Genomic DNA, 22,540 nt, shown 5'->3' with positions numbered 1-22,540 from the left:
ATCTTTCTCTGTGCATTTCATCTTTTAATCTTCAGAGTCTAATTCAACTTGCTCAACATGCAAGTAACCTGCCTGTTTTCAAAATAAAAAACAATAATTTCAAAGATTAGTAATAATCAAAATATAGGTGAAAGTTTTATTAGCTATGTTTCTGTTGTTTTATTATATAAGATACAGCATTGTAGGTTTTTTCCTAGCATTTAGCACTTATACCACAGAGTAAACTATTTGATGTATTTATACAGTTCAGAGAACAAAAGCATTCAGTATATATCAACCATACTTATGAATATTAATTTGTGCAAAAATTTATAAGCAAGAAATTTTTCGTGCAAATTTGAAGGGGCACTCAATCATTTAAATTTCGCATTTATACAGTCTGTTGTAATTTTTTTTGTTTGGAAAGAGATAATTATCCTTTTCATCTTAATTTAGGTAATTAAAATCTACATCCTTCATGCCAAAATCAAGTGTTTCTTTCCATGTCTGAAATCTATTTTAGTTCCATGCTTCAAGTTATTGATGTAAAATATAATTTAGAGGCAATTTAACAAGCACTTGCAAAGTTGTCATTGTTTTTCTAGGTAGATTAAACATTAATTGATCCCAGTGTCTGACTACATCATGGTCTTCCTACTCCTTGCTAAAACACAGTATATACTTACATTTACATATATACATTTATTCTATGCATTCACCTGATAAAATACAAGCTCCATGAATAAAAAGAATCCCTCATATTTCCTATCTTTTACCCCATCTGCCTCCTCAGAGTTCAGCACTTCCCAACATAGAATAAGCACTCAGGAAAACCTGTTAAATTTGTGAATGTTCCCCTTCTTCAGGAACCTAAATTAAAAATATATTAAAAGAAAAATAGCAATGTCTTTATCTCATAACCATGCACAATGGTGTTTTGTTTTGCTGTGCTGTTTTTTTTCTGTTGTTTTATTTTTTCTAGTCTCATTCAATTTCAGATGCAATATAAGCTACAATAATAGGCATTAAGAAGTAAGGGGCTTAAAGTAGTTGAATAAATCCACATGCAAATGCTAGAAATTAATTTTCCCTATATAAATAGTATTTAGATCTGGGTTTGGGTAAGAAAATCATGAAGATAGGCAAAAGTTACAACAAATAAAGCAAACACCAGGAAAGTGAGATGGAAAGACAACTTTCATGTCACAGAAATCTCACAAGGTACATTTCCCTTTGGGTGATGTCTATTTATAGGCTCAGGGACCAATGCTCTATTGTTGTTAAGCTCAGTGTTTAATAATGATGTGGCTTTTTCCTACATTTGGGTTCCAAACTTAACTTCTGTTCAGAAAGAAATGTTTCTTTTCATTTTTGGATATATATTTAAAGCCAGTTTTAAAAACACAGATTGACTTCAGAAGCCGTTTTAACATTAAAGAAAGCTGAAAGCTATTTAAACTACAAGCTTAAGAGCCTCTGTAAGGGGCAGGGAGATGATTCAAATATTAAACTCTGAGCTCAGCTCCCCAGCATCAGCTTAAAAAGCCAGGTGTGGTAGCATGCTGTGATCCCAGCACTGAAGAAGTGGAAATAAGAAGATACCTGAGGTCTTACCAAATAGTGAGCTTTGGGTTCAATGGCAGACCCTATCTCAAAACATAAGATGGAGAAAGGTTGAGGAAGACACTCAGTATTTATCTCTGGCTCAATGGTGAGTGTACCCGTGCAAATAGGCGTGTGTGTGTGTGTGTGTGTGTGTGTGTGTGTGTGTGTGTGTGTGTGTGTCACTCACACAAATATGAACCTGAATAGATGATGTGGCTTTTATTTAGATTATCCTGTCTGCCTCAGATAGGAAAACCGAAGTAAAAGCAAAAATTAAACCTCCTAACATGACTTTTATCCATGATTTTCTGTTTCTTCTCTTCATGCCAGGTAGGAATGAAAATTGGTTGATCTCAGATTCCTTTATTATCTTATACATATTGTTTCCTGACAGAAGAATGAACAAGCATGATGATCAAATGGAGATTTTTTTTTCCTTTTGAGATAGGGCTCATGTAGCCCCAGTTGACTTTAAACTACTATGTAGCCAAGGATGACCTTCCTGTCTCCATATCCTGAGTTTGCTGGGTTTGAAGGCATGCATCACTACACCTTGTGTATGTGGTACTGGGAATCAAACCCAGGACTCCCTGAACTCCAACAAACACTTTGCTAACAGAGCTATAATCCCAGCCCAAAGCAGGAACATTAAAAGTGTTCAAGCTTCATATTTTAAAAGCAGGGAGTTTGAAGAACAGAATTAATCAGATGTAGCAACTAAGTAACCTATTCTATCTATCTTCTTCAAGTAATTAATAATTTGTTGATACAGTTTTGATTAATTCTATGATGCTAAAAGTTTTATTTATAAGATGCCTTGAGTTCAGAATGTAGAAATGCTGTTTGCCTTTTTTCAATAATTTTGTGAATACAATCAAGTTAGATTTTGTGGTACATTTACTGAAATGAATACATTGGAGAAGTACCAACATAGTGTCCTCAATTGAAGTATAAATATTGACTAATGTCATTTGCTGTTTGTGAATGGAGAAAACTGCCCATTTCTAAAAGCAAACATACCATTTTGCCTATAAAACTTGATGCCCCATGTAATTAGTGACCAGTGAAAGCTCTCATTGTGAAGGCCAGTTCAGCCTGACTCCAAATCTAGCCTACACATAACAAGATTGGATGTCCAGAGATTCCCAGAAGTGAGCTTAGGGTGTTCTTACAAGGGAGCACATACAGTTACATGATCTCAGCTGAAAAGCAGTGGTGGGAGTGTGAATATGTGGATCTGTTTTTACAGTCAAAACCTTTGCAACAAACTGTGTCACCAGGCTACTTTTATTTTCACTCCTGAGAGTTGGTAAAGAGCCAAATATAGTTGCTCTTGATTTTACATACAGTTTATAGCTATTACTATTCTAAAGTATTATTTAACATTCATTTTTAATTAAGAAAATTGTGTGTATACCTGTCTTTTGGGGTGGCTTAATCATATTCACTTATCGTCTCTGCTTGAATGTTTGCCCTACAGGGATCCAAACTTGTGGTTTTAATAGTTTATTCTCACTATAGGAATCAGAGCTATGAAAGTCTTGCTTGGATATCTTCATGAACTCATGTCATTTTTTTCCGACTTTTTAGGTGTACAAGAATTTCCAGAAAACATAAAGTGCTGTAAGTGTTTAACCATTATTGAAGCCAGTGTCAATCCCATTTCTAAGTGAGTATAAGTTATTAAATTTTACTTACATTCTATTTGTACTTACATTGACTTATAGTACTTAAATAGAACTTTTGTGATAACAGTGTTCAATGTAAAATCAATTGTCTTAGTTAACAGGAAAGCTACCAAGAGCTCAAAGTTTCATTAAGATGATTAAAAGTATGGTGACTATGAAGGAAACCCAACTGGCACAGTATAGGATTACTTTGAGATACCATGGCATTGGTTTTCTGTAGTTCTCAGCAGTATTTCATGGATAAGATTCGAAATCAAGAAAACAGATATTAGTTACAGTCATGGTGAGAAATCAGCATCAAGGACCTGATGGAAATCCAAAACAGAGGAAAAATTTAAAGGTGCCAACAAATGCTTTAATAGTTGAGTGTCCCCATCAACGAAATTGGGTCTGGATCCAAATAAGAAGTCCTTGGATCCCAGAAATAGCAGCAAGAGTGAAGGGAAAAGCCTAAAGGAATAGTAGATGGAGAGATATGAATGATAAAGATGCTAGCAGAAAAAAAAGTGCTTGTGGTTCAAGATCTATTAGTTAAGAAATGTCATGGGAAAAAGAAACTCAACATGTGACTATGTTGCTGACTCAAATTTGTCCTAGAGTGAGAGGTTTGTGGAAAGATAAACAGGTGGGTTTGATAAGTCCTGAACCTCAACATTCAGGTAAAATGGAAATAGACATAAAATCTGGAAAGGCTACTGACATCTTAGTAGTGCCTGGAAAGGCTGGAGCAGACTGGTCCTGGAACGCAAATGGCGGTGTTCAGAGAGCAGCAGCATCTTAATTACATGAAACTAACAGTGAAGTCCTCCAGGACTTTGTCCACATAAGTTGAGGAGGTTATAGTGCTTAGTGGAGGCAATATTTTCAAAAGACACAAAGAGGCTGTCAGAGTTGTACACCAGCAGACACAATAGACTGACTTGAGAAACAGTATGAGGTCCCTAGTAGAAAACTCAATATATCAAACAATGTGATGTGTTTCAAAACCAGAGTTTCTACCTCAAATTAGAATATGGAAGGGAATACAAATCCAGGCCTGGAAAATCTTTTCCCAACTCTACACCAAATAGTTTTTCTCAGCATCTCAACATAATGGAGCCACTAGCCTCTCACACCAAAACTGCCACACAGCCTGGGGTAGATGAAGAGCTGATCTGTTTTGTATGTTGTTTGCTATTTGTTTGTTTTCTTTAGTCCCTATATTCTAATACATTGTATTATTCAGTAATCACAGCAAGTCTTTTAGGGTAGAAGCCAGATTGAAAATTACATCACTAAGAATTTAAAAACTAGTTTTATCTTAGCTACTTCCAAACTCATTTCATATACTTAACATTGTAAAACATTTTAAATTACCTATTTTATCAAAAACATTTAATACATTAACTAGTTTGGGAGTATATAAAAACACAGTCAATAGAAAAGTAAATTTTAAGTGATGTGTCCATTTTCAAAGTCAGACTTTAAGTTTTTTGAGTAAAATCCCCTCATTTTAGGTGAGCAACTGAGTAGATCTTAAGAGGTGGTTAGTCACTAACTGAAATCAATATAAATCATTTCAACATCCCCAGAACTTCCCTAGCATGGCTGTCTTTTCCAGAATGCCTTGTGAAAGGTTTGTGTCTGTGTCAGATTGTTTTTATTTATCTTACTGGCTGTCACTTTGTCTACACATCAGTCCATTTATTGGCAGGAGCATCCCATTGCAGAGAAATCACAGGACTTGTAATGAAAGCTAAGATTATTTATTTATATCACTGGTGGAAACTGTATGTAGACATTTGAGAAATTCATGCTCACATGTCATTTATGTTGGTTAAATGCCTGGGATAGTTCAATGGAGAGTGAAGAACTCATATACTTGAGCTTAGAAGAAACAAACAAATTTTTGCAGATGGTGGGTGTTTTTTCACCATCATCCACTGTTATAAGTTCTCATTTCTGCAATTTCAGTCAATCTAATACATGTGCTATCTCCTTGTGGTTTTAATTTATATTTATAGTGTCCACTCAGCATATTTCTCTGTGTATTAATTAAATATATTGTTTCTTTGGCAGTGATTCAATTTTTTTCTGGACTTTGCCTTGTTAATGCAGAATTATAAGTTATTTTCAGTTTCCAAGTGAAGTATGAGTCCCAGTTCTGTGGTTTGTTCCTTCACTCTCTAAATAGCACCCTTCATAGAGAGGCTTTTATCTTTGTATGAAGTCCTGTTTAATAGCATACATTCTAGCTTCCTGCCTAAGAAAATTTTGCAAAACTCAGAGTCCTGCTCATTTCTCTGAAGCGTTGCTCTGGATCTTTTGTAGCTCAAGGTTTCCCGTTGGCTAATGGTTTGTACAAGAGCTGGCCACTGCAGGGCTTAATGGTCAATGGGCTTTTCTCTGATGTCTGAGTATCCAACTGCTCCCAATCTGTTATTAGGAGTGGTGCCCACCCTGAATAGGGCTGCCGGTGCCTCCAATGAAAATTGACTGGTTATATGAATTTGCATCCATTTGTGCTTTCTGTTATGTTACACCAACCTATATGCCTATCTTTACATCATTAATAATCTCTCAATTACTACAGCTGCACTGTAAACCATGAAGCTGGGTAATATGAGCCTTCATTAACTTTCTCCTTTATCATGATCACACAAATTAGCCAATGTCTTTTGCTTTATAAATTTCACAATCAACTTCCCAGTTTCTTCAAAGATATAAATGTCTTCCAGGATTTTGACAGAGATTGCATGGAATAAGCAGGTCAATTTGGCTAGAATTAATATCTCAGAAATATTGAGAAGCAAAACATTAAAAATATCTCCAATTCTTTTTCATATCTTTTGTTTTCTTTTATCCATTTCTGTAGAGTTTTACATGTAAATAATACATATCTTACTTATTTATTCCCATGAGTTTATTTTTTATGCTATTATGGATAATTTTTATTATTCCATTTGTTTTTGCCATATATATATATAAATACAATAGATTTTTATATATTTATGTTATAACCTGTAAAACTAGCTAAACTTTGTCTCTTAATTCTACTGAACTGTTTCTGAACATTTGGGGAGGGGTTCTGTGTAAGCAATCATGTTGTCTGTGAATTTGTCCATTTTCGTCATTTTTATCTACTTGCTGAATATTGACTTTTCTTGCCTTATTTGTCTTGTAGGACCGCTTCTCACATTGAATAAAGAAGTAAAAACAGACAGCACTGTCGGTTTTTCATTATCTGATGTTACTTCTTATTTTCTCACATATACCCTCTTCAGGTTAAGGAAATGTCCCATAACCATCTTCACTTCCATTGACACCCTCACTGACAGGTCTTCCAAGTGAGAGTCATACAGGAAAATGCAGCCTCTGTCTTTCCTGGCCTGTACTTGTGTCTGTTTGTTTGTTTGTTTGTTTGTTTGTTTGTTTGTTTGTTTTTCTGCTTCTGGATTTTAACAGTCTGTTCTGTGTTCCAAAGCCGCTCCACATTTTGTGGAGGCTGTTATAGCAGAGATTTTATTCCAAGTACCAAAATCTATATTAGTTTCCTTCTGTGTAATAAATGGCCATAAACTCAGCAGCTTGTTCATTGTCTACTGTCATTTCTCAGAGTTTCTGGTTCAGGAATTTGTGCATGGCCAATCTCAGCTGCTGGTTCACAGTCTCACCTCCAGGAGCCAAGGAAGGAGTTGAACAGTATTTTCAGGGGACGTAGGTGGGCAAGAATCCATTCCAGAGCTCAGTTGGACTGTTGGAGAATTCCCTCCTCACATAGTAAGCAGAGATTGCTGGCCACCTCTAAAGACACTCTGGACCTCTAAAGGGAACATCTCCCTACTGGATAATTATTTCCAGATCCACTTGCTACCTAGCATCTGGCTTCCTCAAAGTCAACACCAAGTGAGGGTGAGTCAAGAAGATGATTATGAACATGGCACCATATTGTACAGCCATGTTCTGTTAGCTGATAAGAAATCCCCAGTCCTGCCAATGCAGGAGACAACAGGGCCACCATACACTCGAGTTCTCATCCCTTTGGTATCTGTTTTGCAGAGTGCTTATTTTCATTGCTGTTGAATTTAGTCAAAGCTGATTTGTAAGATCTGTGATTACTTGGGTTCATGGTGAATGACATTGTTCAATGTTTCCTGTCAATCATGCTTGCCAAAGGAAAAACTATTTAGTCATGAGTATTGTGAATTATTATGTGCCATTGCTCTGGTTTATTAATGTCTATTAATGCTTGGTCTGTTGATTTCATGAGATATACCCATCAGATGTTTCTGCTAATTTCTTTGTCCAGTTTGATATCAAGGTAAAACTGATTTCATGAAGTGAGTTGGGAAATGTTCTCTTCAATCTGCTATAGTAATTTGCATAGATATAGTTCTATCCCTTCAGTAGACATTGGTAGACTTCTCTAGTGCAGCCATTAGTTCTGGAGTTCCCACTATGACTGTTAGCCTTCCCTTAATAGCTAATCTCCTTCAGGGATGTTATCAGCAACAGTTTTTCAGGAATCTGTGCACTTTGTACAAGTCATGCCTTGCTGTTTTCACTAAGTTTTTCTTGGTCCTTCACTGTTTCTATTTCTGTAGGTCTGGTGTTATTCTCTCTTTCATCACTGGCTTTGAGTCATATTGTTTGACTTGATCACTCTGACTAGCAATTTTTAAGTTTAATTGGTCTTTTCAAAAGATAGACTTGCTTTTATTGATTTTTCTGCATTAATTTTTTCCTAAAAATTTTTGTGAAATATTAAGTGATGAAAACGCTGGTGTTTGGAGTCACTACTTTGCTTTCCTCTCGGCTGTTAGTGAACATAATCAAAATAAACCTGAAAATAACTACTCCGTAAGAAAACAGAGCCCAGCATTTATGAAGAACCTCCTGTCTCTCTGGTCTCTAGCTACATAACTTCATTTCAGTGTCCACCACAACCTCACTAAGTATGCAGTTACTGTTACTGCCTTTTACCATAATAAATAACTGAAACTAGTGTTTAACTCCCTGGTTCTTTTCACTATGAAACATCGTTACTGTGAATCAAAGATATATTTTCAACTTTTAAGAACATTCAGAATATGGCTTGGGAGATGGGCCAGTAAGAGGAGCACTTCCTGTGCAAGCATGAGGACCTGGTTCAAATCCCCAGCTCCCACACAGAAGCTGGAGTGCCACCATGTGCCTATAACACCAACTTTGAAGAACAAACATAGGCAGATCCTAAGAGCTCTCTGACAGACTCGACTGGCAAAATGGAGAGCTTCTGGTTCAGAAAAAGACCATACCCCAAGAGAATAGAATGGAAAGTAATAAAGAAAGATACCTAATGTCTTCCTCTAGCCTCTGCATGTGCACTCATGGGCATGTACACACACATAACATACAAATAAGATAGAAATAAACTAAAAATAAATACTCAGAATTCAATGACATGGAAGCCAGTACTATGTTACTGTGCAACATCCTGTGGGTATAAAGGCTACACAGCATGATCTCTACTTATCATGGTGTTCATCCCAGGGCACAATTAACACAAACCCCTCTTTCACTCAAAGGAGTGTCTGAAGATGATCTATAAATTATTTAGCCACTATTTATACAACAAAGGTGAAAAATAATTGTAAAATAAAAGGAGAAATAAAAATGCAGTTAAAACAAATTTTCTTATTGTTAAAAAATAAAATATTTAAAAAAAAACAGATAAATGCAAATCAGGGCTATGTAAAGGAGGTGGGGTTGCAGTTCACTTTTCTATTACTTTTCTAAATATTCTGTATATCTTACGTTAATTTCATTTATATATAAAAGTATTTATACATAAAATGTTTTCCCAATTAGAGAAGAAGTTTTTACATTGACTCTTTAATTACAACATATAAAACTTACTTCAATGGGGCTTAACCAGTCTATTCAGGTCTGGTGTCTAAAATACATTTTACTTGGGTTCTAAATAAAACACAATAAAAAAAAAGAAGGCTGAAGCAAAGTTGTCTGTAGTCAATCTTAAAATTCTTGCTCCAATGATGAAAATAAGCAGTTATAAAAATATTAAGACAGCATTCTAGTCAATATGGAAGGAATAAAATGACTAACAAGAAAAATGCGGTTGTTTCTGGTCCTCACCACAGAACAAGAGAGCGTTTGGTTGGAGCACAGCTAAGTAACCGGTGCTAGGATTACACAAGTGAGGAAACTGAGTCTGATAAATGAAGTTATTTTCAAAGATCACGCAGCTATTAGCAGAACTGCAGTTCAAACCCAAGACTTTGGGCTCTAGTTCCAGCACCCCAGTACTGCATGTCTGAGTGTCTCTGCATGTATGAGTGTCTGTGTTCTCTGTTGTCTGTCCTCGATTGTGGATAGAACACATACATTTTAATTCAAGAAGTTAAAAAAGAAAATGTTCATGTAGCAGAATTGTTTAATATTCAACACTTTTACTTTAACAAATCAACCAACTGTGGAAAACCATCAATTATTTAAAGAGCATAAAGTCATTTTACTATCAAATGTTCCTTGCTGTGTATGATATTGGCTTCTACTGAATAGTTTTCTGAGATGAAAACAGTAGGATTCATCAGTGAGATTAGTCCCTTAGAAACTACAGTTGTGCCATAAAGTTAATAAAAGCCAAAAGTTGTCTTGAGTAAATTTACTGACTATATATATCACAAACATAATACCTAACCCACCTCACTGTTTATATTTTCACAGTACAGTATGAGGCAGTTTAGGAGACTTCTTACCCTGAAGTACTATGTGATTTATCCTTGCTAACAACAGAAAATTTTCAGTGCTACTACAAGCAATTGCTAGAAGCTTACTGCTGGATATGTGAGAACTTTATGCAAAAAACAAGAAGAGATTAATTTTCAATTTCACGTAGAGTGATTAATCAGTCAATTATTATTGAAGTGACTTGGGATAAAAAAATTACAGCCCTGATAAATGCACCACACCAAACCAACACCCCCAACACCCATGTTTTTAAGGAGAAAGACTCATGTAAAATGTCAGCACATATGTGTATAACTAGGCTTAAAATAATGTTACTTTGTATACTTTTTTCACACAATTTATATTTGTAAGTCCAAATTTTTATTTTAAATCAGATTCACATGGTCAATTTTTAAACCTAATGGAAAATCTCTATCATTATGACTTTCCAAGTTGTGCAAACACTGCCATAGAAGCATTAATAGGAAGCAAATTGTTGATCAGGGTGAAAAATAAGATTCCGTTTATTGCCACCTACAGACAGAAGAATGAGGAAGGCCCATACTACAAACTTTTCCATAGCTAGAAAGTTCATGTTTTCAGTCTTTTTTGTTAGCAATGGCTTTTTCCCTTTGGTTTATTGAGACAGAACCTTGTTAGATAGCACAAGATAAATTTGAATTCACAATCCTCCTGTCTCACCACACACAGGAGTATTACAGGAGTGTGCCTCCACTCTCATCTAGAAGTGACTGATAAATTGATAAATTGACAGGGTCTGGTTTTTCTTTCCTTCATATTTACATGTGTTTATGGCTCTTCCTTTCTCTAAAGTTATAACCAATTCCTTTTTGTGATATCAAAGAAGGGCAGTGGCCAGGTCTCATTAGAAATCTGTGTAACCTCCATGCCACTGCCAGAAAACTTCCATGTAGGATGCATGCAGGCTCCAGCTCATGGAAAGGGAGACATGAAGAACAGTAGCCATTCATTGAAGTTGCTTTCTGTAGGATCAAGGCCACACCTTTAAGGTGAGAATTCAAAACTCTCTAGGTGCAGTCTCCTACACATATTCTCAGATGTTGACTCCTAACACTGTCCCATGAATTCACTTTGAATCCAGTCTCTGCCTGGGGTCTCTACTCATCTCTACACTCTAAAGCCCCCATCATCTCCTCTCCCCCTTTTTTGTTTTCAGGAATCCCTTTTTCCTAAAGAATAAACTTTTGAAAATACCCTCCTGGAAGCTACATCCAAAAACAGACCCACTCTAAATTCAAGCTGGAGCAAGATAATTGCAGAATGAAATAACAAGTGTAAAATCAGTGTTCTGAGAATTTGTGAAGAATCACTACAAGTCCATATCAAACTATTGTGTATAAAGCTGTAGTCAGGTCTGCTTGTAACATGCCAGTAACCCCCAGTACTAGTAAGACTGAGGCAAGAGGACTGATTTCACTTTGAAACCAGTCTGAGCTATATAGTAATTCAAGGCCAGTCTGGGATGTATAGCCAGATACTGTTTGCCTCAAAAAAAAAAAATAGGGCCAGAGAGCTGGCTCAGTGGGTAAAGCATTTGACTCACAAATCTGGTATCTTGAACCCAATGCCCAGAACCCAATTAAAAACAGAAGGAAAAAAACAAAGTTGTTCTCTGATAGCCATACACACCGTAGCATGCATGCTCCCCACAATAAATAATAATAATAATAATAATAATAATAATAATAATAATAATGGTTTTTAACTTTTAAAAGTAATAAAATAATAAATTGGAATTGTCTGGTAAAAAGCTTTTTCTATGAATAAAAAGAAAAACCAGAAGACTTGAAGGTAGAAGAGAAACTGTTAGGGACTAAGAAGAAATAGAGACAGGAGCAGACAAAATCTGTAGCTGACACTTACATGTAAGGAGATGTCACTGTGAAGCCTGCCCATCTGCATAATCAGTGTGCTAATAAAAAAATAATAAAAGAAAATTATTTCCAAGAAGGGAATTCTGTGTTTCGTTTGGGTTGACAAAAAGCAGCTGTTAGAGTGAATGTAGGCAGAATGTGCTGGCAACAGTCCCAGGAAATGTGTTATCAAGCATTCAAGATCTCCACTGGACTCAGTCTCAGGGGGATGCTTCAAGGGCATAAAACTCTCCAGAGTTGTAGACAAGGCAGATGAAAGAGGAGGCTCACGCCTGCTCCACAGTGACTGAGAACCGCCCCTAGAGTGTTCCGAGGCCCTCACAGAAGACGAGGCCCTCACAGAAGACGCCATCTTGCAGGGGACATTGTTAGGCTCAATATACAGAAAGCCACAGGCTGGCAGTCAGGGCAGAGATGCAGTAAAACAACCAAAATGAATAAATATGTTTTCCACAGAAGATGAAAATTAAAATCTGTCATTGATCATTTAAATTATCAATCATGGTATTAATAAGAAGTAAATTATTACATTACCAAGTTTACAAAAGTGATTAAAAAAAATAGCAGCAACAACAACAAAAACCTAATGAAACCAAGTGTCAAGAAGAACAAAGGGGCAGGAGAAATGGCTTGGCATTAAGACCATAGGCTGTTCTTGCACAGGACCTGGATTCTGTTATTGACACCTAATCTTTCACTCTGATTTTCGGGGACCAGACGCCCCCTTCTGGTCTCTTCAGGCACTGTATTCACATGGTGTACATGGCATATGTTGGCAAAACACCCACACGCATGAAATAAAGAAAAGAGGGACACAAAAAAGGAAGCTCCTATACAGATGCTTTGAGTTATAAAAGGATGGAGCTATGAATAAAATTTGGCTATCCCTAGTAAAATCGAACTTGCATTCCCTACAACTCAATAATATTGCTTTCGGGAACAGCATTTATGCAACCTCTAGTAAAGGAGCATTGGGATGTGTGTTCAAATGACTTCACAGAAGCAACATTTGTGACCGCAAAGGTAAAATCTGGAAATAACTATCCTTCATTTAGAGGAAAATGCTAAACAAGCTGTGCTCTGTCTATATAATGATAGGATTTTCTAAGACAGACAGACATTTACCGTCCAAGTGAATGAATCTGAAAAGAAGAGTGTAAAGCTGTTTTTTTCAAAAAAGCCTCAGAAAAAAATGTAAACAGTGGGATTTGATGTATATAACATGCAAGCACAACAAACAGGTTTCTTTTTTAGGGAGCTAAATAGCTACACAGTAAAAATCTTAAAAAAAAATAGAGCAATGAACATCTAAGAATTTGTAAGATAGGCCAGAAATTGCCACATGCCTTGGCACTTGGGAGGCAGAGGCAGGTGGATCTCTGAGTTCAAGGCTAGCCTGGTCTACAGAGAGAGTTCCAGGATAGCCATGGTTACCGGTAGAGAGACAAACTAGAAGATGTGGTCAGGGAAAGGCATGGGTGGCATCCACAGTACTAGCTCTGTTTCTTCACTCTTTGTCTATGAACACTTGTTCTTTTACATAGAAAAACCATAAGAAAGTTTGAGCAGAAGGGGAGAGATGATGAGGGGAAACACCCATGTTATATTCCAGAAGTGGAGTGAGGAGGCTGCAATAGAAGCTAAGGGAAGGTCTGTCAGTGATGACAGCAGTTGGTAGGCAGCTTGGGACTCAGAGTGAAGGGCAGAGAAAATCTGATGACTGCAGCCAGAAACCCTGGAGCAGTCACCACAGGGGAGAAGATGACAAAGTGAGGAAAAGCCAACTTAGAAATATTTTATAGAAAAATGAAGCCCAGATTAGACCATAGATAAAGATAGTAAAGTGTTAAAATAGAAATAAAGTTATAGGAAAATCCAATATTGTTCCAAGGAAAAGTCTCCTGGAGAATATTTCGATTAAACAAAAAGGGGAAAGATTTAATGTTTCAAATGATTATTTCATTTAACTTCTAAAATTCTACCAAGGTTGTTCTTGCTTTTCAATGTCACCTACAGCCATTATGATTCTATTCAAATATCTTCCGAATATCTTGGTCATCTTTAATTAACAGGACTTAAACCAACTTTTCGTCTATATATGCACATTAAGCTGGCATTGGAGAAACTATTGGAGTTGGAGTCAGTTGAGCACTTTTTTTTACATAGGGCAGACTTCCCCATCATGGTGATAAACTGTAGGGAAATGTTAATGACTGATGCCATCGAGAAGTCCTCGCCTGTCTTGATGTGACTGTTGTAGTAGGAAAGGCCTGTTCATCTCAAAGTCACATGGTCATTGGGCTTGAGATTTACATATGAATGTCTTGGCTAGTGCAGAAGGTGCAGCCAACAATATGAGATTCTAGCTCTCAATGACATCAGTGTCAGCTCAGAGAGCAGCATGGAAGGGAGAAGGGATCATTTATTTTAACAACAGACAAAATTTGTAAAACTTCCAGCTGTAATTGTATGTTCAATAAATTCTTCCATTACTCACACCAAAGGAGAGTTTAAAGACATATTTCATTTCTCTTTTTCCTTCTCTAAGATGTTTTTGCTGTTTCTATAGCAACACTGATGCAGTGACTAAAACTTTAACTCCCTTTTAGACTACCCGATGGCTTCACACAGCTTCTTAACCTGACCCAGCTCTACCTGAATGATGCCTTCCTTGAATTTCTTCCAGCTAATTTTGGAAGGTAAGCATAAGAGATATAACCTGTGTTGCCTCATTTTGCCTCTGCTAAGTGTTTCACCAGTACCAGGATGTGCGCTGCAGTGCTGGTTAAAGTTGGGTCTCATTAGTACACAATAGATGTTAATTAAATTTTCTATAATAATTAACATAAAATGATGTCTTCACATATCATAAAAAATTAGGTGAATTAAAGTTAAACATAAAAAAGAAAGTCCAGATAATATGAACAAATGCAGGAGGAGGCTGTTCGTGCCTCTTGGACAAAATTCCTTTATAGGCAGGAAGCAAAGTACAGCATTATAAATATGTAGACAGACTTTGCTTCTCATCTAAATGCTTTTCAGATGGAATAAATCAAAAAACATAAAGTAGAAAATATTTCATTATATAAAAAAGCAAATAACATCCTTAATATATAAAGAGTCCTTACAAATGAGCATGAAAACCATGATACTGGGAAGTATGTGGGTAACTGCACAGGCAGCTTATGATAAAATGGAAATAGTGAATAGAGGAGAAATGTTTATCTCCATAAATATTTGATACAATAAAAATTAAACCAAAGATTTTACTTGTCCTAGCTTCTGAAACCAACTTATATAATTGAGGGTAATAATATATACTTAAAGAACTTCAAAAATAGTTATGACCATTGCCTTTTAAATTTATTACTGGAAATGTCTCATGCCATCATTGGGCTTTGTAGACAAGTATATTTTTCTATTATTTTCAAAATGAAAACTATGAAATCACATAGGAGTTTTAGTTAGCTCTACTGTGGTGCTCCTATGTGGCAGTGTTGTGCAGAAATTGATAGTCTTGGAAAGCATTTTCTAACCCTAGATAAGGTTAGGAAGGGGTCATAGAAAACGTATAAACTATTTTTCCAATACAAATGCATGAGATAAAAGAATAACATTCTGTATGACTTTGATTTCCATCCATATTTATTTCAGTATCTTCCAAGAGTATTTGCTTTTATAACATATGTGTCACAAACACCAAAGACATTCTAGTATCATTGTCAGCTTTGGTTGATCATTTTGAAACTGTGAAAATGGCTAAGTGGGTGTAATTCAGCACCTGCCTCTTGACAGGGATGAGTAGGACATTAAGTGGGGTGATGAAGTCACCTGACACAGTGAGTGATCTCCCTTTCACACTGTAAATGCAGGAACATGACTCCTTCACTTCTATGGATGAAGATATCACATCTAAACCATACACAAAAAGGAAATTTTTTAAGTTGTGGAGTGTTTCCTCATCTACCCTCATAAACTAAAATTATCCTTTGGGTATCAAGTACAGTACAATGAACTTTAAAATGAACAAGTCAAAAAATATTTATGATTCCCTAAGACACATTTTGTTTGGATTTTCTTGTTTTTGTCATTTTTCTTTAAGTAGTCCTAAAATGAGTATGAGGTTTAGACCTAGAGGACATACAATACCAATACAAAAGCTACTTTGAATTAGAATTTAAGTTTTTTTCTAAGTTGTCAAAATTTGCTATGTTTAATAACATAATGTTTACTTATAATAAATAATTCATAATCTAAGCAGTTTTTCCATCTCCAGATAGGTGGTTTGACAAAGCTTTGTACCCTTAAAGACTGAATGCATCCACATCATCATACTAGCACAGCCACTGGGGTGTGAGGATTCAGATAGCTAAGGAGCTCTCACTAGTGAAGCGTTTGCTCACTGAAGCATGTAATTTCATAAAGAACTGAATAAAATTAAAAATTAAATTGAGAACTTAAGAGGAAAAGGAAAGAGGCTTAGATAAATACCTAAAAGTGTATTAAAGATAGATGACAGGTGAAGTTGTTTAATTAGTGAGATTTTTTTCCTTAAAAATTAAGATTTTGGAAAATCCAATTAGTATTTGTTTTACAGTAGCTTTGTGGGAAACAAACACAAGATTCAGTCTAGTTGTGTATAACAGTATGTTTCTGACAACAACGCTCATGTCATCATGTGTGAGGTTCCCTTCTGGAACACAGTGGTAACCCAAGCAGCAAAAAGGTTAAAGCAGTGTCCTCCGCTCAACACTCACAGACAGAAGTTCCTTGGGTTCCCAAGTACAAACCCTTTCAGAAATGGTAAAGTGTCAATAAACATAGCACTCAGAAGTGCTCCCATTGTGCCTTTAGTAAGATCAGAAAGAGCAAACAGTGACCACAACTTCTGGTGTGAGGAATTGTGTGTTATATGCATGACATCATTTAAAGTATTCAACCCAAGGATTTAGTGCTATTGATGAGGAAACTAAAGTTAGAAGGGCAATGAAGCTGATTAAAATGAATAACATCATAGAGACAGAATGTACACTCATCTCCCTTCACACCAAACTGAAGGCTCTTTCCTCTGGAATATTCTGTCTGCCTTTCAGGTCTGTCGATGAAAAACATTGCTATATCCCAATGAACATAACACCTGAAATGTATAAGATAGTCAATAATTTATTCAATACACATATTTATTAAATATAAACGTGAATGTACTTTTACGAAACATTAGAAACTTAGAAGGCTGGGATTCAAAGATATAATCAAATATCTTTAGTTTTAGTAAAATGTTTTGCATTGACCAGTGGTGATGCAACCCTGCTCATCATCAGTTCGCATATTTCTTTAAAACCTAGCACATGGTGTACAGGCACACATGCAAGCAAAATACCCATACACATTAAAAATAATTAAATAAATAGATATCTGATACAATACTAAAAACAGCTGAGTATTTCTGTCTAATTAGTGTTAGTGATTGTTCACCTTGCCATGTGAATGTTTTTTTATATAGAAATAGTGATTTTAAAAAGTAATTTTTAAAACTCTTTTCTATAGACTTGTCAAATTGAGGATCTTGGAGTTAAGAGAAAATCACTTGAAAACTCTACCAAAGTAAGTGACTACACCTTTTCCAAAGTTTCCGTTGTGATTTTTCACTACTAGGAAAAATGGCTTCTCACTTTTATTCTGGCAGCTTTGCCATTTTTACTGAATTGTTCTACACATTCTTACTAAAGGTCAGATTCTACAGTAAACTGTGTGGATTTATATGAAATAGTAGACTTGCTGCTTTGCAAGCCTGCTCACTGGCAAAGGTCTTGCTCATGGCTGAAGAGCCTTACCAAGAAGTTAAACCAGCATCTGTCATTTCCACAACAGTTTCCCAAGCTTCGGCCTAGAGTGCTTCACTCTGCAGGTTAAACTGTAGGTTGTGATAGTTTAGTCTTACATCAAAGCTGGAGATTTTTAAGGGGAAAAAAATATTAAATTTTTTTCAAAAGATCCTAAAGTGATTCAGCAAGTAAAAAAGAAAGGGTTATATTTGCATATTCTTACAAACTGTCTCTTTTTGCCCATCTTTTTTGAAAGATGGTATATATAAATATACAGGACATTTTAAAGCCAAAGCATATTTTATGCAGCTTTGTAAAATACTGTTTCCCCCTGCTTTCTTTCGTTCATGTATAGTAATAGGGTTTGTGTTGTATAGGAATAATTGCATTTCAAGATCAAAATGTATCTGTAATATTTTCTCACTTGCGTAAAGTGATATGCTTTGTTTGTATACCGTGTTCCTTCAGTTCTACAAGACATCAAGTGTATCGGTTTATTTCCAAACTTTCAACAAAGCTTAGACATATTCCTCTGCTGAACTAAAACTTACTCTTAATTTTTCCTTTTTAAAATTATTCCCTAAGCGAATACATATACTGATAAATTAACTTAACTGCAATTATGTGTGATGCAATGTATGAACATTTCATCACTGATATGCAGTACATGAATCTGATGAGGAGTCCCAGCCATGCTCTGGAATCTACTTAGACAGACACATGGAGAACCATGTGTGTGGTTCTCCCCATGTGGCAGTTAAGACGAATGCTTCAAAAGGAGGAATGTGCTCCACACTGCAGCATCCTGTGTGTAAGTACTGCCTTCCCTGGACTGGAATCCTAGACAGGTAGAAATGAGGTGCTGTGTACTTAAGTGTTGGTCTCCTGCACAGAAAGCTATTGTTGCTGTTTCATCTGGACAGCTTTTGATTGTTGCTTTGAAAGCAAAAACACAGCTAGGTAGAACACAAACCAAGATGGAAGAGGAGTCATTGCTTACATCTGATTGTACATATTCAGTTCTAGGATAAAACACTGAGTGTGCAGAGGAGTTGCAATGACCTCTTATAAGGGCTCCAGTTTAAAATGTAAAATAAATTTGATACAGATTGTATTTTAGCATTTTTTATATAAGTTGTAATAGGTAAGCTATAATCTAATATTATATATATATATATATATATATATATATATATATATATATATATATAGTATGGACTTTATAGGCAATGAGTAACAGTACTCTTAATTGATGTGTGGGTGTTCTGTAGGCTTTCAGAATGCTGCCTAGTAAGAAGTAAAATCAAATTAGGTTGAACAATATGTCTGGACTGTTTGGAAATGTAAAACTTCAAAGTTTCTTAGAGAAGGACACTGGGTGTCTTTGGTAGACTGCTGTGTATGTCACAGCTGTAACTTTTATATTTAAAAAACATTTTCAGAGGTATTTGCAATTCAAAATGTTTGTTATATGCTATGTCAACAAGAATCTAAGAAGCAAAATATAGACAGAAAATTCATGGTGCTTTACTTTAGTTTTGACATCTATGGAATGAAAACTACATAAAGACATCTGTTAAATAAAATAAACTGTTTCCACATATAGCCTATTATTTGATCAGCATCTGGACCTGTAACTTAGAGGTACATGAGAGCTTTGTACATTCCTTTAGTTTGTTTTTCCAATAAAAAAAAAATTAATGTAGTTTTCAAAAAAACAATTTTAGTTTCAAAATAAGTGCTTGAGAATTGAGAGCTTATGGTTTTCTTGGCATTACATGCAAAGTGCTGACCACTGATGGGTCTTTAAATTTTTCATGTCTTATTTTGTCTTACAAATGCCTGTCAATCTGTAGAAAATGCCAAAGTATATAAGAACTGTGATATATTAAAAGTTAGAATGCACTCCTGTAGCAATGTGATGGGCTTTATGTGTGCAGAATCTAGAATCTGTGTCTTGGTTTAAAGCACAGGCGTAAGCTGTCCATCTCCTTGCAATGTCCCTGTGGCTATCCTTTAGGTGTATCAAAAAGTGGTGAGAGTTAATCCTTCAAACATTTGCTTAAAAACTTATTGAAGTAGTCAGGTCAGCACTGGATGTGGTAACAGAGGACAGCAAACAACTTGAGATTCAACAATACCATTTTTCTTACAACACAAATAATTATCTGCTTAACTGAGTGTTCTGAGTGTTGATCAAAAAGTGTAGGACTAGTCATTCAAATGGATATTAGATGTGAAGGAAAACTGACTTTGTTTGCTTCATTTCATTCATGGATAGTTACCTGTCAATTCCATCCTTTCATTCTTTGTTTCTGTTATAAGAAAAATGGGGTGTCAATATTGAAAGAGCAGCTTCTGGCTTCTTTAGGGCATCTCAGAATGTGAGAGCCCAACTGTTGGCTGGACTGCAACTGCTCAGAGCCCTCTGTGTCTGAGATCTGCTTCTGTGCTCTCTAGGGTGCTTGGCAAGTGTGTTTCTGGTTGGCTGTGGGTGAGGGGGTTGGGTCTTAGGCATATAAGGCTACTCTCAAGCTGCAGTTAGCATCTCTCAGAACTTAGGGAGGAGGGATAGAAGAAAGAGGCAGGGGAAACCTTGATGTTTTTATAATTTGATCTCAAAAGTGATATGCCATGACTTTTATCACATGCTGCTGGTCTCCGAGTTTTGGTACCCTGGAGTATGCAGAAGACATGAGTGACTCCAAGAGATGGGATGACCAGTGGCCACTGCAGAGATATCTGCTATTCAGATTGACTGGCCTGCAGTTCAGTTATGACAGTGCATCCTGGGCATAGGATACAGAAAGCTAGCTCACAGAGAACACGCTGGGATCTTTAGTCAGGAACAAAGTTTCTGTCTTCTAGAGCTCACAACCTACTTATGTGTCTATCTGAGAACCATGCCACTGCTGCTTCTGCATCAGAGATTTCCTCAGGCCAGTCCTGCATGGCTGATCACCCCATAGACAGTGCTGTTCTTCAGCGCCTTCCCCTCGTACCACATGAAACCACCCTAATTTGCAGATCATCTCCCTCTGCCATTTGAAGTTCTTCTTAAGATTTGACCCCTCGCTTACTTGTAAATGAGATCATCAGAAGATGTAAGTGACACTGAGGAAAAGACTGCGTTTCTGTTCTTCTCCCCTTTTGTCACTGTTGATTTTTTTTTCCTGCCTGCATCATGGTGGACAACTGTAAACAAGTAGGAGTCTGACTTAATGAATCACAGTGGGGACATTGACATATGGACTGAATATTGGTATCTCCTGACGGTTTCCATATGGAAAATAATATAGGAATCTGATGGCATCAAATGAGTCTCCCTGAGCCATGCAAGTCCAGAAGTAAGCCTGTGAACAGCTCTAAAATGGAAAGACCAATGAACATGGTAGGTAAGGAGCTTTAGAGGTCATTGAAAGAAGGGACTTAAAGTGGCAGAGGCATCCAACACAGAACCACTATCTTCTGGGTAATGGACTCTGCAGAGAACCTGAAAGGGGCTGTAGAATCTATATGATCCTTATAATTAATTTTTTGTTTTGTTTGTTGGTTTTTATTAAGACATTTTCTATTCATTTTACATATCAACCACAGGTTCCCCTGTCCTCCCTCCTCCCACCCCCCAGCCTTCCCACCCAACCCAACCCTCCATTCCCACCTCCTCCAAGACATGGTCTCCCATGGTAAGTCAGCAGAGCCTGATACACTACGTTGAGGCAGGTCCAAGCCCCTCCTCCCTGCACCAAGGCTGCGCAAAGTGTCTCACCATAGGCACTAGGCTCCAAAAAAGCCAGCTCATGCACCGGGGACAGGTCCCGGTCCCACTGCCTGGAGCCCCCCAAACAGTTCAAGCAACAAATAACTGTCTCACTTATCCAGATGGCCTAGTCCAGCACCATGGGGGCTCCTCAGCTATTGGTTCACAGTTCATGTGTCTCTACTAGTTTGGCTAGTTGTCTCTACTCTTTCTAATCATGGTCTCAGTATCTCTTGCTCATAGAATCCCTCCTCTCTCTTTTCTATTGGACTCCTGGAGCTCTGCCTGGGACCTGGCAGAGAATCTCTGCATCTACTTCATCAGTCACTGGATGAGAGTTCTATGATGACAGGGTATTCAGCCATCCAATCACCAGAGTAGGTCAGCTCAGGCACTCTCTCAACCATTGCCAGTATTCTATAGTGGAGGTATCTCTGTGGATTTCTGGGGACTTCCCTAGCACTCTGCTTCTCCCTATTCCCATGGTGCCTTCATTTATCATGGTATCTCTTTCCTTGTTCTCCCACTCTGTTCCTGATCCAGCTCAAACCTCCCACTCCCCTAAGCTCTCATTCCTCTGACCCTTGCTCTCCATTATTCCCCCTCACCCCCATTTTGCTCATGTAGCTCTCATCCATTTCTCCATCGCTGGGTGATTCCTGTGTCTTTCCTAGGGTCCTCCTTAGTATCTAGTCTCCCTGGAGTTGTGAGTTGCAGTCTGGTTATCCTTTGCTTTACATCTAGTATCCACTTATGAGTGAGTACATACCATGTTTGTCTTTGTGATTCTGGGTTACCTCACTCAGGATGATATTTTCTAGTTCCATCCATTTGCCTGCAAACCTCATGATGTCATTGTTTTTCTTTGCTGAGTAGTACTCCATTGTGTATATGTACCACATTCTATTTATCCATTCTTCAGTTGAAGGGCATCTAGGTTGTTTCCAGGTTCTGGCTTTTACAAATAATGCTGCTATGAACATAGCTGAGCATGTAACCTTGTGGTATGATTGAGCATTCCTTGGGTATATGCCCAAGAGTGGTGTAGCTGGGACTTGA

The 22,540-nt window shown here is 36.9% G+C and overlaps 1 protein-coding gene across 5 annotated transcripts in view; it reads left to right on the top strand.

Moving 5' to 3' along the window:
• The window catches only part of Lrrc7 (leucine rich repeat containing 7), a 475,963-nt gene that overhangs the window by 246,113 nt on the left and 207,310 nt on the right, over positions 1–22,540 (top strand). For all 5 annotated transcript variants that reach the window (XM_015993791.3, XM_015993794.3, XM_015993790.3 and 2 more), the window contains 3 exons: positions 3,175–3,253; positions 14,506–14,595; positions 17,444–17,500. In XM_015993791.3, coding sequence (XP_015849277.1) covers positions 3,175–3,253; positions 14,506–14,595; positions 17,444–17,500 — 226 coding nt within the window. The remainder of the gene's footprint in view (positions 1–3,174; positions 3,254–14,505; positions 14,596–17,443; positions 17,501–22,540) is intronic.

Source organism: Peromyscus maniculatus, chromosome 6, assembly GCF_049852395.1.
Source record: "Peromyscus maniculatus bairdii isolate BWxNUB_F1_BW_parent chromosome 6, HU_Pman_BW_mat_3.1, whole genome shotgun sequence".
NCBI classification, from domain to species: Eukaryota; Metazoa; Chordata; class Mammalia; order Rodentia; family Cricetidae; genus Peromyscus; species Peromyscus maniculatus.
The sequence above is the reverse complement of the archived record's forward strand: the minus strand, read 5'-3'. Positions and strand labels throughout refer to the sequence as shown.